Source organism: Haliotis rubra, unplaced genomic scaffold (assembly GCF_003918875.1).
Source record: "Haliotis rubra isolate DU_JTF1 unplaced genomic scaffold, ASM391887v1 Scf15, whole genome shotgun sequence".
Classification (NCBI taxonomy): Eukaryota; Metazoa; Mollusca; class Gastropoda; order Lepetellida; family Haliotidae; genus Haliotis; species Haliotis rubra.
Genome location: NW_025765447.1, coordinates 2,888,707 through 2,904,593, shown reverse-complemented (window position 1 = coordinate 2,904,593; position 15,887 = coordinate 2,888,707). Strand labels below are relative to the sequence as shown.

Sequence of the window (15,887 nt, the reverse complement as noted above, 5' to 3'; positions counted from 1 at the left end):
AAGCTCGTCGTACGTTCAAACAAAACAAACGGCAGTCGTGGCGAAACTGTTTCCGAAAATAAATTCGCGAACACCAGTGTCCGAAGTTTGGAATATGGTGCAAATGATAAACGGCAAAGGATAAAAATATGGTGCTCACCATCTTAAGAATGTTGACACACTATTAACCTTAAATCTGACATAGCAAATATATTAGGAGAAACTTTAGCTCAACATTCGCCCACGTCTAATTTGACACCGAAATATAAAAAATATATGAAGAACAAGCACCAAAAAGGAAAACTTTTTTTTGTTCAGTTAATGGTGAGGACTACAAAGTATTTTCCATTCATGAGCTGCATACTGCCTTGGGGCAGGATCATGGCACTGCTACAGGCGCTGATAACATTTGTTATCATTAGTTTAAGCAGAGAAATAAACTGCAAGAATACATTCGATCACATCTGTAAGACTGGTAATGTTAGTGCGAAACGCTGTCATCATTCCAGTACCAAAACCCACTCGTGATCATAGTGATCCATTCTAATTATAGGTCAGTATCGCTTACTAGTTGTGTTTTGTAAGACCATGGAAAGAGTGGTCAATAACAGATTAATATGGGTTTGAGAGGACGTTTGTCAAATTTCATAGGACAGTTTTCAACAGACAGGCATTTCCAGGTTCGTGATCCACCTTGTTGGCTCTTCACGATCAGGATCAGGGTGTCCCACAAGGTAGCATATTATCGGTAACGTTGTTTAGCATGTAAATATATGGTTTATCTAAGGTTTCAAACGACTCTGTCGGTGGGTCATTATTTGTTGAAGATTGTAATATTTCACGTCGGCGCAAAATATGCAGACGTTTGAGACTCAGCTGCAACTTTATCTGAACATAACATATGACTGGTTATACAGAGGGTAATGCCTCTCAACGGGTAATGCCTTTCAAGATGTAATGCCTTTTAAGGGGTAATGCCTTTCAAGGGGTAATGACTTTCAACGGGTAATGCCTTAACAACGGGAAAGGACTTTCAACGGGTAATGACTCTCAACGGGTAATGCCTTTCATAGGGTAATGCCTTTCATAGGGTAATGCCTTTCAACGGGTAATGCCTTTCATAGGGTAATGCCTTTCATAGGGTAATTCCTTTCAACGGGTAATGCCTTCATAGGGGTAATGCCTTTCAACGGGTAATGCCTTCAACGGGTATGCCTAATTCCTTTCAACGGGTAATGCCTTCAACGGGTAATGCCTTCAAAGGGTAATGCCTTTTAAGGGGTAATGCCTTTCAAGGGGTAATGACTTTCAACGGGTAATGCCTTAACAACGGGAAAGGACTTTCAACGGGTAATGACTCTCAACGGGTAATGCCTTTCATAGGGTAATGCCTTTCAACGAGTAATTCCTTTCAACGGGTAATGCCTTTCAACGGGTAATGCCTTTCATAGGGTAATGCCTTTCAAGATGTAATGCCTTTTAAGGGGTAATGCCTTTCAAGGGGTAATGACTTTCAACGGGTAATGCCTTAACAACGGGAAAGGACTTTCAACGGGTAATGACTCTCAACGGGTAATGCCTTTCATAGGGTAATGCCTTTCAAGATGTAATGACTTTCAACGGGTAATGCCTTAACAACGGGAAAGGACTTTCAACGGGTAATGACTCTCAACGGGTAATGCCTTTCAAGGTGTAATGTTTTGAATGTTTCCCCCCCTTTCACAGTCCCAGAAACACTAAAACTTCTTAGGAAGTCTAAACCGACTTGCTGTGTACTCGACCCAATTCCAACTAACATTGTACTGAGTTGTATGGATATCCTCCTTCCCACTTTGACATCAATCATCAACTGCTGCCTGCATGAAGGTACAATGCCCTTTTCTCTGAAAAATGCCATTGTGAAGCCACTCCTCAAAAAGCCTGACCTTGACACAGAAAATCTCAAGAACTACAGACCTGTTTCTAACCTACCATTCCTCTCCAAGCTCATCGAAAGAGCTGTTGCAGAACGTCTGTCACAGCACTTGACCCAGCACAACCTGTATGATCCACTTCAATCAGCGTATCGCACTCGACATAGCACCGAGACAGCTCACCTCAAAGTCGTCAATGACCTGAGACGTGCCATCGACTCGGGGAATGTTGCTCTGCTTGTTCTCGTGGACTTGAGCGCGGCTTTCGACACCATCGACCACCAAAGACTGCTGCAGTGACTTCAGGACGATTTTGGTATCCAGGGTTCTGCACTAAACTGGTTTCCCTCCTATCTGTCTCAGAGATCACAGTGTGTGTACATAGATGGACAGTTCTCAGATTCAGTACATCTAAACTGCGGTGTGCCTCAAGGTTCAGTATTGGGCCCGATATTATTCACTCTTTATACAAAGGAATTGGGTCAAGTCATCGACCAGCACAAGTTGCCAAGACACCTCTACCCTGATGATACGCAGCTCATGAAAATGTTCCGACCAATAGCATCCACAGCAGAAGCAGCCTCTGCCGATGTTACCAACTGCTGTACACAGATAAAAAGCTGGATGAACATCAATAAACTCAAGCTTAACGACGACAAGACGGAGTGTATGCTAATAGGCCCATCTGCAAGATGTACCCAGTCAGGTCTCACCGCAGTTCAGATCGGAAGCTCAAGCATTGATGTCACTCGGTCTGTGAAGAACTTGGGTGTTTTTTTGGACTCAGAACTGTCCATGAAGCAACTTGTCAGTCACATCTCCAGAGTCTGCTCTTTCCAGTTGAGGAATGTCAGCAACATCAGAAGGTACCTGACCAAAGAATCTCTTATCATCCTGATTCTCACCCTGGTAACATCTAGGCTTGATTACTGTAACAGCCTCCTTGCCGGTGCACCCAGGTCTGATACCAACAAGCTCCAGCACATCCAGAATACAGCTGCTCGGATAGTCTCCAGCTGCAGGAAGTACGACCACATCACCCCCATCTTACATGACCTACACTGGCTGCCCATCCGACAGAGAATCAGCTATAAGATCTTGTGTCATGTGTATCGATGCCTGTCTGAAGATGCTCCACAATATCTGTGTGATTTGATCACGGAGTACAAACCAGCTCGATCACTGCGGTCAGAAAACAAGCTCTTGTTGCAAGTTCCATCTGTGAAATCTGTGAACTATGGACAACGTTCCTTTGCTTTGCATTGAGCATGGATTAATGCGCTATATATATTCACTATAATTATTATTATAATGACTTTTAACGGGTAATGACTTTCAACGGGTAATAGCTTTCAACGGGTAATGCCTTACAAGGGGTAATGACTTTTAATGGGTAATGACTTTCAACGGGTAATGCCTTACAAGGGGTAATAACTTTCAATGGGTAATGACTTTCAAGGAGTAATGACTTTCAACGGTAAGGATTTCAACAGGAATGGACTTTCAACGGGTAATGCCTTTCAAGGGGTAATGACTTTTAACGGGTAAGGACTTTCAACGGGTAATGCCTTTCAACGGGTAAGGACTTTCAACGGGTAAGGACTTTCAACTGCCTAAATTTAAAACGGGTAAAATGCCTTTCAGCGGGTAAGGACTTTCAACGGGTAAGGACTTTCAACTGGTAATGCCTTTCAACGAGTAATGGCTTTCAACGGGTAAGGACTTTCAACGGGTAAGGACTTTCAATGGGTAAGGAGTTTCAACAGATAAGGACTCTCAAGGGGTAGTGCCTTTCAACGGGTAAGGACTTTTAACAGGTAAGAACTTTCAACTGGTAAGGACTTTCAGCGGGTAATGGCTTTCAACTGGTAAGGATTTTCAACGAGTAATGCCTTTCAGCGAGTAAGGACTTTCAACGGGTAATGGCTTTCAATGTGTAAGGACTTTCAACTGCCTAAATCTACAACAATTTGCATCCATTTCTGTCGAAAATATAATCCACCCAGTGACCCCGACTTACATCTAACGACAAATAAAGTAATAATTCTTGGGTATCATATTTGATCAACATCTTGGTTCGTTGTGGGCGAGCTAAGGCGCCAGGCTAGTGATCCAGCGAGTTTAAGGTGCCGGGATCGAGCCCACCTGTGACCGGGTGTAAAAACTTTGGCGTCAAGTTTGCGTGCAGACTCTTTCAGTATTGTCACAACCCCTAGTGTACAGTACACAACCCTGTGCACATTAAAGAACCCACGAATTCGATGGTAAATGACCAGATGTGGCCCCATGAATACGTGCAAACACCCAGTTGCGGGTACAGCAACGTGCAGTGAACTTGGACAAAGTACTGTGACTATGTGTCCCAGTCCACCCAGTTGTGAATGGGTACCTCGTAAGGATGGGAAAGTCACATTAACTCGGTGCGCCTAGTAGCTGCAGGAGTTGTGTGATCCCCAGGGGGTTGAGATTGATAATACGATGTGCCGTTGAGTTTGACATCCAGTGATCGAGGCAAAATCAAAAAGCGGTGAGAGCATGCATGTAGATGGGATGGACTATAGCGCTATATAAATACCCATATAATAATAATGATCTTACGTTTTTATCAAATATCTAAAGGCTAAGTTTCTGAAGGCACTGGATTTATTAAAATATTTACACAGCAGTCGTAATTCCGAACAATCTAATAGGATTTTCCGGTTCATCGATCACTTGATTGTCTGGTTTGTTTACAGGCCGCAGTCGGCAGGGGTGCTGCTGTGTAGCGTCAAATAAATTGTACTGTCATTTGTAGGTGAATGGCAGGTGTTACTGATAAGACAGGACACGGTTACCTTTTCGCGAACACCTGGTGTCATCACTGATTTCCAGTGATCCATTCATATAATTCTCACAGCTATTTTCCCCTTTGACACCAAACTGAAATTGTATCTGAGGATAGTGAAGACTGGGTATTCTTTTGCACCTACGTTCTATATTACATTCAAAACTCAGTTACATAGCTATCATTTGAATATCTTTCAAATAAAGGTCACTATCGTAATTCATGTATCGTAAACATGGAATATTATCATCATCACCGTCGTTTATTATACAGTCCATTCGAGCTTTGAAATATTCAGTCAATGGAAGTCATCCATCGGGAAACTCTCAAGCAAGTAATGCTCCATATAACCAATGCTTTTGTATACGAACATCTGTCAATACAGAGCTGTTCTCTGGATCCACATACCGTATTTCCTCCAGGCCCGGCGCTTATTAGAAGCCAGGCGCTTATTGAAGACCCGGCGCTTACTGGGTGTACTGTAATTCTGTAAGTGAGCGTTACGTCCAAGTTAGGGGCCATTCCTTAATAAATCTATTTTGGGATCAAGGGAGAATACGTTAATAAAAAACGTACCCGGCGCTTATTTCTTAAACCGCTGCTTTACTCCCGGCGCTTATTAGAGGGAATACGGCACACAAATCCTACTAAAACATAAACACTGGAGTTGAAGCATCCCGAATCAGTTCAGAGAAGAATGTTGTCACTATATACTCTCCCACAAAAGAAACGCATCATGAAAATAGCAATTTCATGTAGCAATAAATTAAAACGTGATTCATTTTACAAAAGGTTTTGCTCTGTTTATGAGTCCTATGGTGTTTATGTTTTGAAACGTCACAACAAAACGCACCATCCGTAAAATACCCGTATTTAACAGCATGATTTTCAATTTCGGCGTGTAGTGTCACAGAATACACAATTCACATGCAATGCACGTGAAAGTTGGGGATCAGATAGTCTCAATGATGGGTATAAAAGGTTGATCGCTGTCTGTCCATTATTCACTGTATTTGGAATATTGTTGACGAACGCAAAATGCCACGTCTAAGTGAAGCCAACCGTCATATCGCCATCGGTTTGCTTAAGCTGGCCAGTCAAGTCAAAGATGTTTATTGTACAAAAGGCCTCCGGCCCATATACATTGGAGTTATACATATACATTATACATATGGTGCATAAGTAGTAATTAGTGATCTAAACAGTAAATCATGATACAGGCAGTAAATTAAGTACAGGTAGTGAAATACGATGGACCTACAACACTTTTTATCAGAATGTTACGTTTAATAAGAGCATAAGTGATATGGTACGACAGCTTTATTATTACATGTTGGTCAATTGACGAAAGAAGTAGTTTAAATGCTAATGTAGGTGGCTTACATAGAAAATATTCAGCTATATATTTCGTACGCAAATCTTTATACAAAGGACATACAAGTAAAAAATGGATTTCATTTTCCACATCTATATTACACAGTGGGCACATTCTCTTGCATCGTTCAATATAAAAACGTCTTCCTTCGTTTACCATTATGTTGATCAAACCTAACCTAAAACGTATAAATGGATATCTTAATTTCATTGATGTTAAAAACGACAGATATTTCTCCGGCTGGAGTAGTGATTTGTATATTCTATAAGAGTCGTACCGTGAACTATTATGTATTACTGAATACCATTCTTGATTAAACATATTAAGACTTCTTTTTCGAAACTGAGTTAAAAACAAACTTGCATCACCAACTGACTGACTTAACCATACAAAACCATAACCATGTGAAACGTGCAGTTGCCATACGCATGGATGTTCACCAAAGCACCATTTCACGGCTCTGGGAGAGATATCGCCGGCAGAACGCGGTAGCAGATGTCCCTCGTAGTGGGCGACCTCGAGCGACCACTGCGGCGCAGGATCGCTACATACGGGTACTTCACCTGCGTCATCGAACAGCTACGTCGACCAGTACCGCTCGACAAATACCCGGATTGAGGAGGCTTTCTGCACAGACCGTCAGTAACAGGTTAAGAGAGGCTGGTTTACGTGCCAGGAGACCTTATTTTGGCCCTGTGCTTCGACAACAACATCGTCGACATCGAGTTCAATGGTGTACCAACGTTCAGGCCTGGAACCTACCGAATTGGCGTAGAATCTGGTTCAGTGATGAATCACGATTTCTATTGGAACGACGCGATGGAAGAATGCGGGTGTACAGACGTCGACGTGAACGTTTCGCCGACGCTTGCGTTCCCCAGGTGGACAGATTCGGCCGGGAAAGTGTTATGATGTGGGGAGAAATCACCTGCCGTAGGAGAAGTGATTTGGTGATGATCCAGGGCAACCTGACAGCTCAACGGTACTGTGACGAAATCCTACGCCCACACCTCCTTCCAATCATTGGTCGCCAGAGGGAGTTGTTTCAACAGGATAATGCCAGGCCCCACACAGCACGTCACACTAGAGACTTCCTCCAGAACCACAACATCAATGTGCTCCCCTGGCCCTCAAAATCACCGGACTTAAACCCGATCGAACATCTGTGGGACGCCCTGGACAGACGGGTGCGACGCCGTAACCCTCAGCCCCAGACACTTCAGCAACTAGCACAGGCACTACAGGCAGAGTGGGCTGCGATTGGGCAACACGAGATTCTGAGGCTTATTCGTTCGATGCCGAGGCGATGCTGTGCAGTTCTGGATGCCCACGGTGGTCACACGAGGTGTTGACTTCAGCGGTACCACACGTCTCCATGTGACACTCAAACTGACTTTCCTCGAGTTGGTGCCAAAGACGGATAAGTCTGCATTCCCAGTGTGCAATTTCGCTATATTTCATTGACTCACGGTTCGTACAAGCTGAAACAGTTTTTCTGATCAAGACAAGGAATAGGTCTTTGCTGTTATAATCACAATGGTTCCATGCTTGATAACGGTGTTAGAACCTACACCGAAACGTCGCTCTCACAGCAATAAAGAAGTTGTTCATCCATATATTGTCATCCTTCCTTTTTCATGTGTGTTAAATATCTCACCTATTGATTAACATCTTACTTGTCTTTCTTTCATAAAGTTTCTGTTGAGATGTGTAAAAGAGTATGATACCCATAGAAAAAACTTAAATCAGCCATCATATTAAATGTCTTAAAATATATAGGTGACATGATCGAAGATCGACAGGACTGGATATTATTTGTAAATTGTTATGACATGCCGTTTACTTCGTATAGGTTAATCACCCTTACAAGGAAGTTATTTAAATAAACTCTGCGAGGGTTTGCCCGAGCAGAGTTTATTTAAATAACTACCGTAGTGAGGGAGATTAAACGGCTTACACCACGAAGGCATACGCGTGTAATGTATTAGGCATGATGAAGATGATCAAAATGGGTACAATTATATTGTTTTTAAATAGAAATAATTGCCCTAGGGCGGTTATTCAGTTATACTAATAAATCACTTCCAAGAACAATGGACATAACTTTCCCTATTGGTTTAACCCAGTTTAATTCCCCCAAAGGATTATCTTATATCTATCCCCCAGCCCGACCCCAACCACCTCTGCGACACCCGTCCTGGTTTTGCTTTTGAGACGACCCCTCCTACCTGTTTGTGTTTATAGTGATAGTGAGACTCCATGGTAGCTACATCCTTTATAGTTTCAGTATTAAAGTTATTATCATTTACGTCAGTTACCGTTTATAATGAAGCTAAGTCTGATTTCAAAATGGGCTTTTAAAAAGTGTATTTTGTAATACAACATCATCGCACACTAATTTGCTTACAGTCAAGGTCAGTTCCAAATAAGTCGCATTCTTCCTCGGTAAAGCCTTTTTTTACGTTTCCTATCTCCCTACCACTGAGACTGTAGTTAGGCCGAATTTAGTTTAGCAGATATTTCACACTTTCACACATTAACTACATAAATTGTAGATATAAATGTGAAAAATCCACAGTTTTTTCTATTTCCGAAACAACTTTACTACTGAAATTCTCCCCTAAAATGCTACTACTACAACTACTAGCAGTAGTAGTGACATTCTCTCTAGAATACTGATGCTGCTGACATTGCTCCTAGAATACTGCTGCTGCTGCTAACATTGCCCCTAGAATACTGCTGTTGCTAACATTGCCCCTAGAATACTGCTGTTGCTAACATTGCCCCTAGAATACTGCTGTTGCTAACATTGCCCCTAGAATACTGCTGCTTCTGCTAACATTGCCCCTAGAATACTGCTGTTGCTAACATTGCCCCTAGAATACTGCTGCTGCTAACACTGCCCCTAGAATACTGCTGTTGCTAACATTGCTCCTAGAATACTGCTGCTGCTAACATTGCCCCTAGAATACTGCTGTTGCTAACATTGCCCCTAGAATACTGCTGTTGCTAACATTGCCCCTAGAATACTGCTGTTGCTAACATTGACCCTAGAATACTGCTGTTGCTAACATTGCCCCTAGAATACTGCTGCTGCTAACATTGCCCCTAGAATACTGCTGCTGCTGCTAACATTGCCCCTAGGATACTGCTGCTGCTAACACTGCCCCTAGAATACTGCTGCTGCTAACACTGCCCCTAGGATACTGCTGCTGCTGACATTGCCCCTAGAATACTGCTGCTGCTAACACTGCCCCTAAGATACTGCTGCTGCTAACATTGCCCCTAGAATATTGCTGCTGCTAACATTGCCCCTAGGATACTGCTGCTGCTGACATTGCCCCTAGAATATTGCTGTTGCTAACATTGCCCCTAGAATACTGCTGCTGCTAACATTGCCCCTAGAATACTGCTGCTGCTAACACTGCCCCTAGGATACTGCTGCTGCTAACATTGCTCCTAGAATACTGCTGTTGCTAACATAGCCCCTAGAATACTGCTGCTGCTAACATTGCCCCTAGAATACTGCTGCTGCTAACACTGCCCCTAGGATACTGCTGCTGCTAACATTGCCCCTAGAATACTGCTGCTGCTAACATTGCCCCTAGAATACTGCTGCTGCTAACACTGCCCCTAAGATACTGCTGCTGCTGACATTGCTCCTAGAATACTGCTGTTGCTAACATTGCCCCTAGAATACTGCTGCTGCTAACATTGCCCCTAGAATACTGCTGCTGCTAACACTGCCCCTAGGATACTGCTGCTGCTGACATTGCCCCTAGAATACTGCTGCTGCTAACACTGCCCCTAAGATACTGCTGCTGCTAACATTGCCCCTAGAATATTGCTGCTGCTAACATTGCCCCTAGGATACTGCTGCTGCTGACATTGCCCCTAGAATATTGCTGTTGCTAACATTGCCCCTAGAATACTGCTGCTGCTAACATTGCCCCTAGAATACTGCTGCTGCTAACACTGCCCCTAGGATACTGCTGCTGCTAACATTGCCCCTAGAATACTGCTGCTGCTAACACTGCCCCTAAGATACTGCTGCTGCTGACATTGCCCCTAGAATACTGCTGTTGCTAACATTGCCCCTAGAATACTGCTGCTGCTGACATTGCTCCTAGAATACTGCTGCTGCTAACACTGCCCCTAAGATACTGCTGCTGCTAACACTGCCCCTAGGATACTGCTGCTGCTGACATTGCCCCTAGAATATTGCTGTTGCTAACATTGCCCCTAGAATACTGCTGCTGCTAACATTGCCCCTAGAATACTGCTGCTGCTAACACTGCCCCTAGGATACTGCTGCTGCTTACATTGCCCCTAAGATACTGCTGCTGCTGACATTGCCCCTAGATTACTGCTGCTGCTAACATTGCCCCTAGATTACTGCTGCTGTTAACATTGCCCCTAGAATACTGCTGCTACTAACATTGCCCCTAGAATACTGCTGCTGCTAACATTGCCCCTAGATTACTGCTGCTGTTAACATTGCCCCTAGAATACTGCTGCTGCTTACATTGCCCCTAGAATACTGCTGCTGCTAACACTGCCCCTAGAATACTGCTGCTGCTTACATTGCCCCTAAGATACTGCTGCTGCTAACATTGCCCCTAGAATACTGCTGCTGCTAACATTGCCCCTAGAATACTGCTGCTGCTAACACTGCCCCTAGATTACTGCTGCTGTTAACATTGCCCCTAGAATACTGCTGCTGCTTACATTGCCCCTAGAATACTGCTGCTGCTAACATTGCCCCGAGAATACTGCTGCTGCTTACATTGCCCCTAGGATACTGCTGCTGTTAACATTGCCCCTAGAATACTGCTGCTGCTAACACTGCCCCTAGGATACTGCTGCTGCTAACATTGCCCCTAGAATACTGCTGCTGCTAACATTGCCCCTAGAATACTGCTGCTGCTAACACTGCCCCTAGGATACTGCTGCTGCTGACATTGCCCCGAGAATACTGCTGCTGCTTACATTGCCCCTAGAATACTGCTGCTGCTAACATTGCCCCTAGATTACTGCTGCTGCTAACATTGCCCCTAGATTACTGCTGCTGTTAACATTGCCCCTAGAATACTGCTGCTACTAACATTGCCCCTAGAATACTGCTGCTGCTAACATTGCCCCTAGATTACTGCTGCTGTTAACATTGCCCCTAGGATACTGCTGCTGCTAACATTGCCCCTAGATTACTGCTGCTGTTAACATTGCCCCTAGGATACTGCTGCTGTTAACATTGCCCCTAGAATACTGCTGCGGCTAACACTGCCCCTAGGATACTGCTGCTGCTGACATTGCTCCTAGAACACTGCTGCTGCTAACATTGCCCCTAGGATACTGCTGCTGCTGCTAACATTGCCCCTAGAATACTGCTGCTGCTAACATTGCCCCTAGATTACTGCTGCTGCTGCTAACACTGCCCCTAGAATACTGCTGCTGCTAACATTGCCCCTAGATTACTGCTGCTGTTAACATTGCCCCTAGAATACTGCTGCTGCTAACACTGCCCCTAGGATACTGCTGCTGCTGCTAACATTGCCCCTAGAATACTGCTGCTGCTAACATTGCCCCTAGGATACTGCTGCTGCTGCTAACATTGCCCCTAGAATACTGCTGCTGCTGCTAACACTGCCCCTAGAATACTGCTGCTGCTAACACTGCCCCTAGGATACTGCTGCTGCTAACACTCTCCCTAGGATACTGCTGCTGCTGCTAACACTCTCCCTAGGATACTGCTGCTGCTGCTAACACTGCCCCTAGGATACTGCTGCTGCTGCCAACACTGCCCCTAGAATACTGCTGCTGCTAACACTGCCCCTAGGATACTGCTGCTGCTGCTAACACTGCCCCTAGGATACTGCTGCTGCTGCTAACACTGCCCCTAGGATACTGCTGCTGCTGCTAACACTGCCCCTAGAATACTGCTGCTGCTAACATTGCCCCTAGGATACTGCTGCTGCTGCTAACATTGCCCCTAGAATACTGCTGCTGCTGCTAACACTGCCCCTAGAATACTGCTGCTGCTAACACTGCCCCTAGGATACTGCTGCTGCTAACACTCTCCCTAGGATACTGCTGCTGCTGCTAACACTCTCCCTAGGATACTGCTGCTGCTGCTAACACTGCCCCTAGGATACTGCTGCTGCTGCTAACACTGCCCCTAGAATACTGCTGCTGCTAACACTGCCCCTAGGATACTGCTGCTGCTGCTAACACTGCCCCTAGGATACTGCTGCTGCTGCTAACACTGCCCCTAGGATACTGCTGCTGCTGCTAACACTGCCCCTAGGATACTGCTGCTTCTGGTGCTACTTCTAGTATGGTTGCTACAAACAGTCTTTTCTTTTCAAGCAACTACCACAGACTGTGGAGCACTGACAGAGACAATCATTACACAAACCGAGCATTAAACTGTATCAGGGACAAGCAACAGTTAAATGTACATAAAAAACGCACGCCACGCGCACATACACAATATTATTATCTCCTAACAAGCACCTATTTCTAGCGTTACGCTCATCAGCAAGTAGGACACAGACGCTGGCGACTCTTAGTTCCGTGTCATATTATCTCAAGGACGCTCACGGGCGCACGTTTTTTGTAGTAATGAATACATTAGCTCCCCGATTTGAAAGCCGCTACGGTTATTTCGATTTAAAAAAATTCTTTTAAATTCCTTTGGTGGCACAAACCAGATTTAAATGCCGTCGTGTCTGAAGCGAGTAATAAATGTTGGCCCACGCATTGAGCGATGTTTATTAACTATTTCTTTCATAACAAGCGGCGCTGAGGACGCTGGTGAGATAACGGGTGCGCCAGCGGCCGTCCTGTTATGAAGCGGTGTGGGTCACGTGCAGTGAAGAGACGCTACTTTCAAATTAAGTTGTAAAACTTTGTTGCCATCTCTTTACTCACTCGGCTCCCATTCAGGCATCGAAATATTTGAAATGATCATAATATAATCATTCATTATTTACATTGAAAGGTCACGGATCCCAGCTCGTGGGTAGAGACTGTGGGCTTAATGGTTAGGTGGGTTGGTACTGGTAGGGTATGCGTGGATGGAGAGTTGTTGAGATTCTGGGTTTCGTTGTACAAAGCGATCTTAGCACTAAGGAGATCGTAACCCCAATACTTTGGTATAGCCTTACGATCAGCGTAGCACTAAGGTGATCGTAACCCCAATGCTTTGGTATAGGCTTTTGGAAGATCAGCGTAGCACTGAGCGAGGTTGTTTTGTACAACGACACCCAGGTCCACAACACGCTATATCCTGAACACTCAGATGCTACAGTGAACGACTTTGTTAAAATGTAAGGGCAAATTATTTTCTAGCAATTTTGGAAACAATCATTTTCTTTACAAAAATATCTTCGTTCATTCATGGGGGCGGTGGGGTAGCCTAATGGTTAAAGCGTTCGCTCGTCACGCCGAAGACCCGGGTTCGAATCCCCACATGGGTACAATGTGTGAAGCCCATTTCTGGTGTCCCCCGCCGTTATGTTGCGGGAATATTGCTAAAAGCGGCGTAAAACCAAACTCGGTCAGTCGTTCATTCATAGTTTGCTCATTTCAACTGCAAAGACGCTGTGGACTTAAAGGTGGTTCAATTTCCACACCGAAAAACCTAATATAAAATAGTGTAAGCTTGCTACTCGGAAGTCAGTACTGAGACCTTTTGCAGGAAATGTAAAGCCGATGAATCAGGGTTTTTATGACCGTATAAAACTCTTCACTTAACAACCCTATCTATATACGTCGCGTTATAAGTGGGTGGTTCTGAGTCGTTTGTCTACAGACTGCCAGGCATAACTGTGGCTACCCGTGAAGATCCGGGTTAGAATTTGTCTTCAGCAACCCACGCTTGTAGTAAGAGGCGACTAACAGGATCAGGTGGTCAGCCTCGCTGACTTCGTTCACATTTCATATTATCCCAGTTCGTTAGATCGATGCCGATGATGTTGATCACTGGGTTGTCTTGTCGAGACTCCATTATTTACAGACCGCCTCCATATAGCTGACATATTGCTGAGTGCGATGTTACAAAACCAACCAACCAACCATAACTACGGTGTAAAACAACATTCTTTCACTCCTGTTCTGATGCCTGAGTACAATGGGATGACTTCCGTGATCGGCTTTACCAAAAGGTGCGGTATCGGAATTTATTTTGAGTAGCGTTAGCAAAAAACATTCCTTATCATATTCATTGTTTTATATAACTGTTACTTACTTGGGGCGGTGGGGTAGCCTAGTGGTTAAAGCGTTGGCTCGTCACGCCGAAGACCCGGGTTCGATTCCCCACATGGGCACAATGTTTTAAGCCCATTTCTGGTGTCCCCCGCCGTGATATTGCTGGAATATTGCTAAAAGCGGCGTCAAACTAAACTCAGTCAGTCAGTCAGTTACTTACTAAATCTCAACCAAGAAGTTGATCGGGAAACTGAAATACGAAAAACATCACTATAAAAACTGTTTATCACTTCCTGGGCATATTCCTGTGTGATATGACAGTTTAAAGTTGTAAACAATGCTATCAGTTTTAACATGCATTTATGACGTGAGTAGAGTTACCTTCCCTTAACGAATTTGTAATCAACAAAATAGCAGCAAGATCAAGCTGATCTGGTGTTTAACAAGTGTGGTGTGCAGTAGTAATTAAGAAGTAATTAATCAGAAATACGCATAATTTTCTACATAATTGAGACATCGGCACTTTGTATTATTTCACGTTTGGATGAAAATTCATCGTAGGGGAGGAAACGAGCTTAATCAGCCTTGCGGTGCTCGTTATATCAAGGGGCGGTGAGGTAGCCAAGTGGTTAAAGCGTTCGCTCGTCACGCCGAAGACCCAGGTTCGACTCCCTGGGTACAATGTGTAAAGCCCATTTCTATAGTGCCACTTACTTACTTACTTACTTACTTACTCAATCACTGGAGTGTCTGGTTCAGACACGATTTGTTTCCTTCTACTAAACAAATGGGTCCAGGATTGTATCTCACCACTGCGGTATTCTCCCCTGGATAAGTGAGGATGTCTGTACGTCATCAGGTGTACCACTTGGCATAGCGATTAGCATACAGTGTGCGGCCCTGTAACCATGGCATCGTCCTCAGCTCGTCTGAATCGATGTTCATAATATCAACGACTGGTTGACACTCCAATTCAAACCTGTGAAGATCCGGGTTAGAATATTGATCTTCAGTAAACCCATGCTTGTCGTAAGAGGCGACTAACGGGATCGGGTGGTCAGGCTCGCTGGCTTGGTTGACACATATCATCGGTTCCCAGTTGCGCAGATCGATGTTCATGCTGTTGATCACTTGATTATCTGGTCCAGACTTGATTATTTACAGACCGCCGCCATATAGCTGGAATATTGCTGAGTGCGGCGTAAAACTAAACTCACTCACCCACTGCAATTCAATAATAGATACAGCTTGTTTACTTGTTTATTGTTTACAATTGAGATACGAAATTAGCACGCGTAAGCAAAGTCAACATGACTAAAAGATAGTGTCTGGTCATAAACATAATACCATTTACACCCTGGTTATAATGCCATCCTGGATATAATGCCATGTTTTTGCCAGAACGGATTTCCTGCTTATATACTCATGCCAATAATGGTTGTCACCCCCCTCCACAACCCAACCCCACACACACCTCACACCCCAACCCCACACACCCTCTCCAATTAAAAAAATTGAAGGGGGTGACAACCATTATTGGCATGAGTATATCATACCCTGGTTATAATGCCAAACTGGATATAATGTC

The 15,887-nt window shown here is 44.3% G+C and overlaps 1 protein-coding gene across 1 annotated transcript; it reads left to right on the top strand.

Moving 5' to 3' along the window:
- The first annotated feature begins 2,438 nt into the window (after nt 1–2,438).
- On the top strand, nt 2,439–3,158 carry LOC124270114. The gene has a single exon (XM_046705132.1). The coding sequence runs from the start codon at nt 2,439–2,441 to the stop codon at nt 3,156–3,158; it is 720 nt and encodes a 239-aa protein (XP_046561088.1).
- The last annotated feature ends 12,729 nt before the right edge of the window (nt 3,159–15,887 follow it).

Coding starts and splice junctions, on each gene's coding strand:
- LOC124270114 (XM_046705132.1), top strand. CDS start 2,439: ATGTTCCGACCAATAGCATCCACAGCAGAAGCAGCCTCTGCCGATGTT.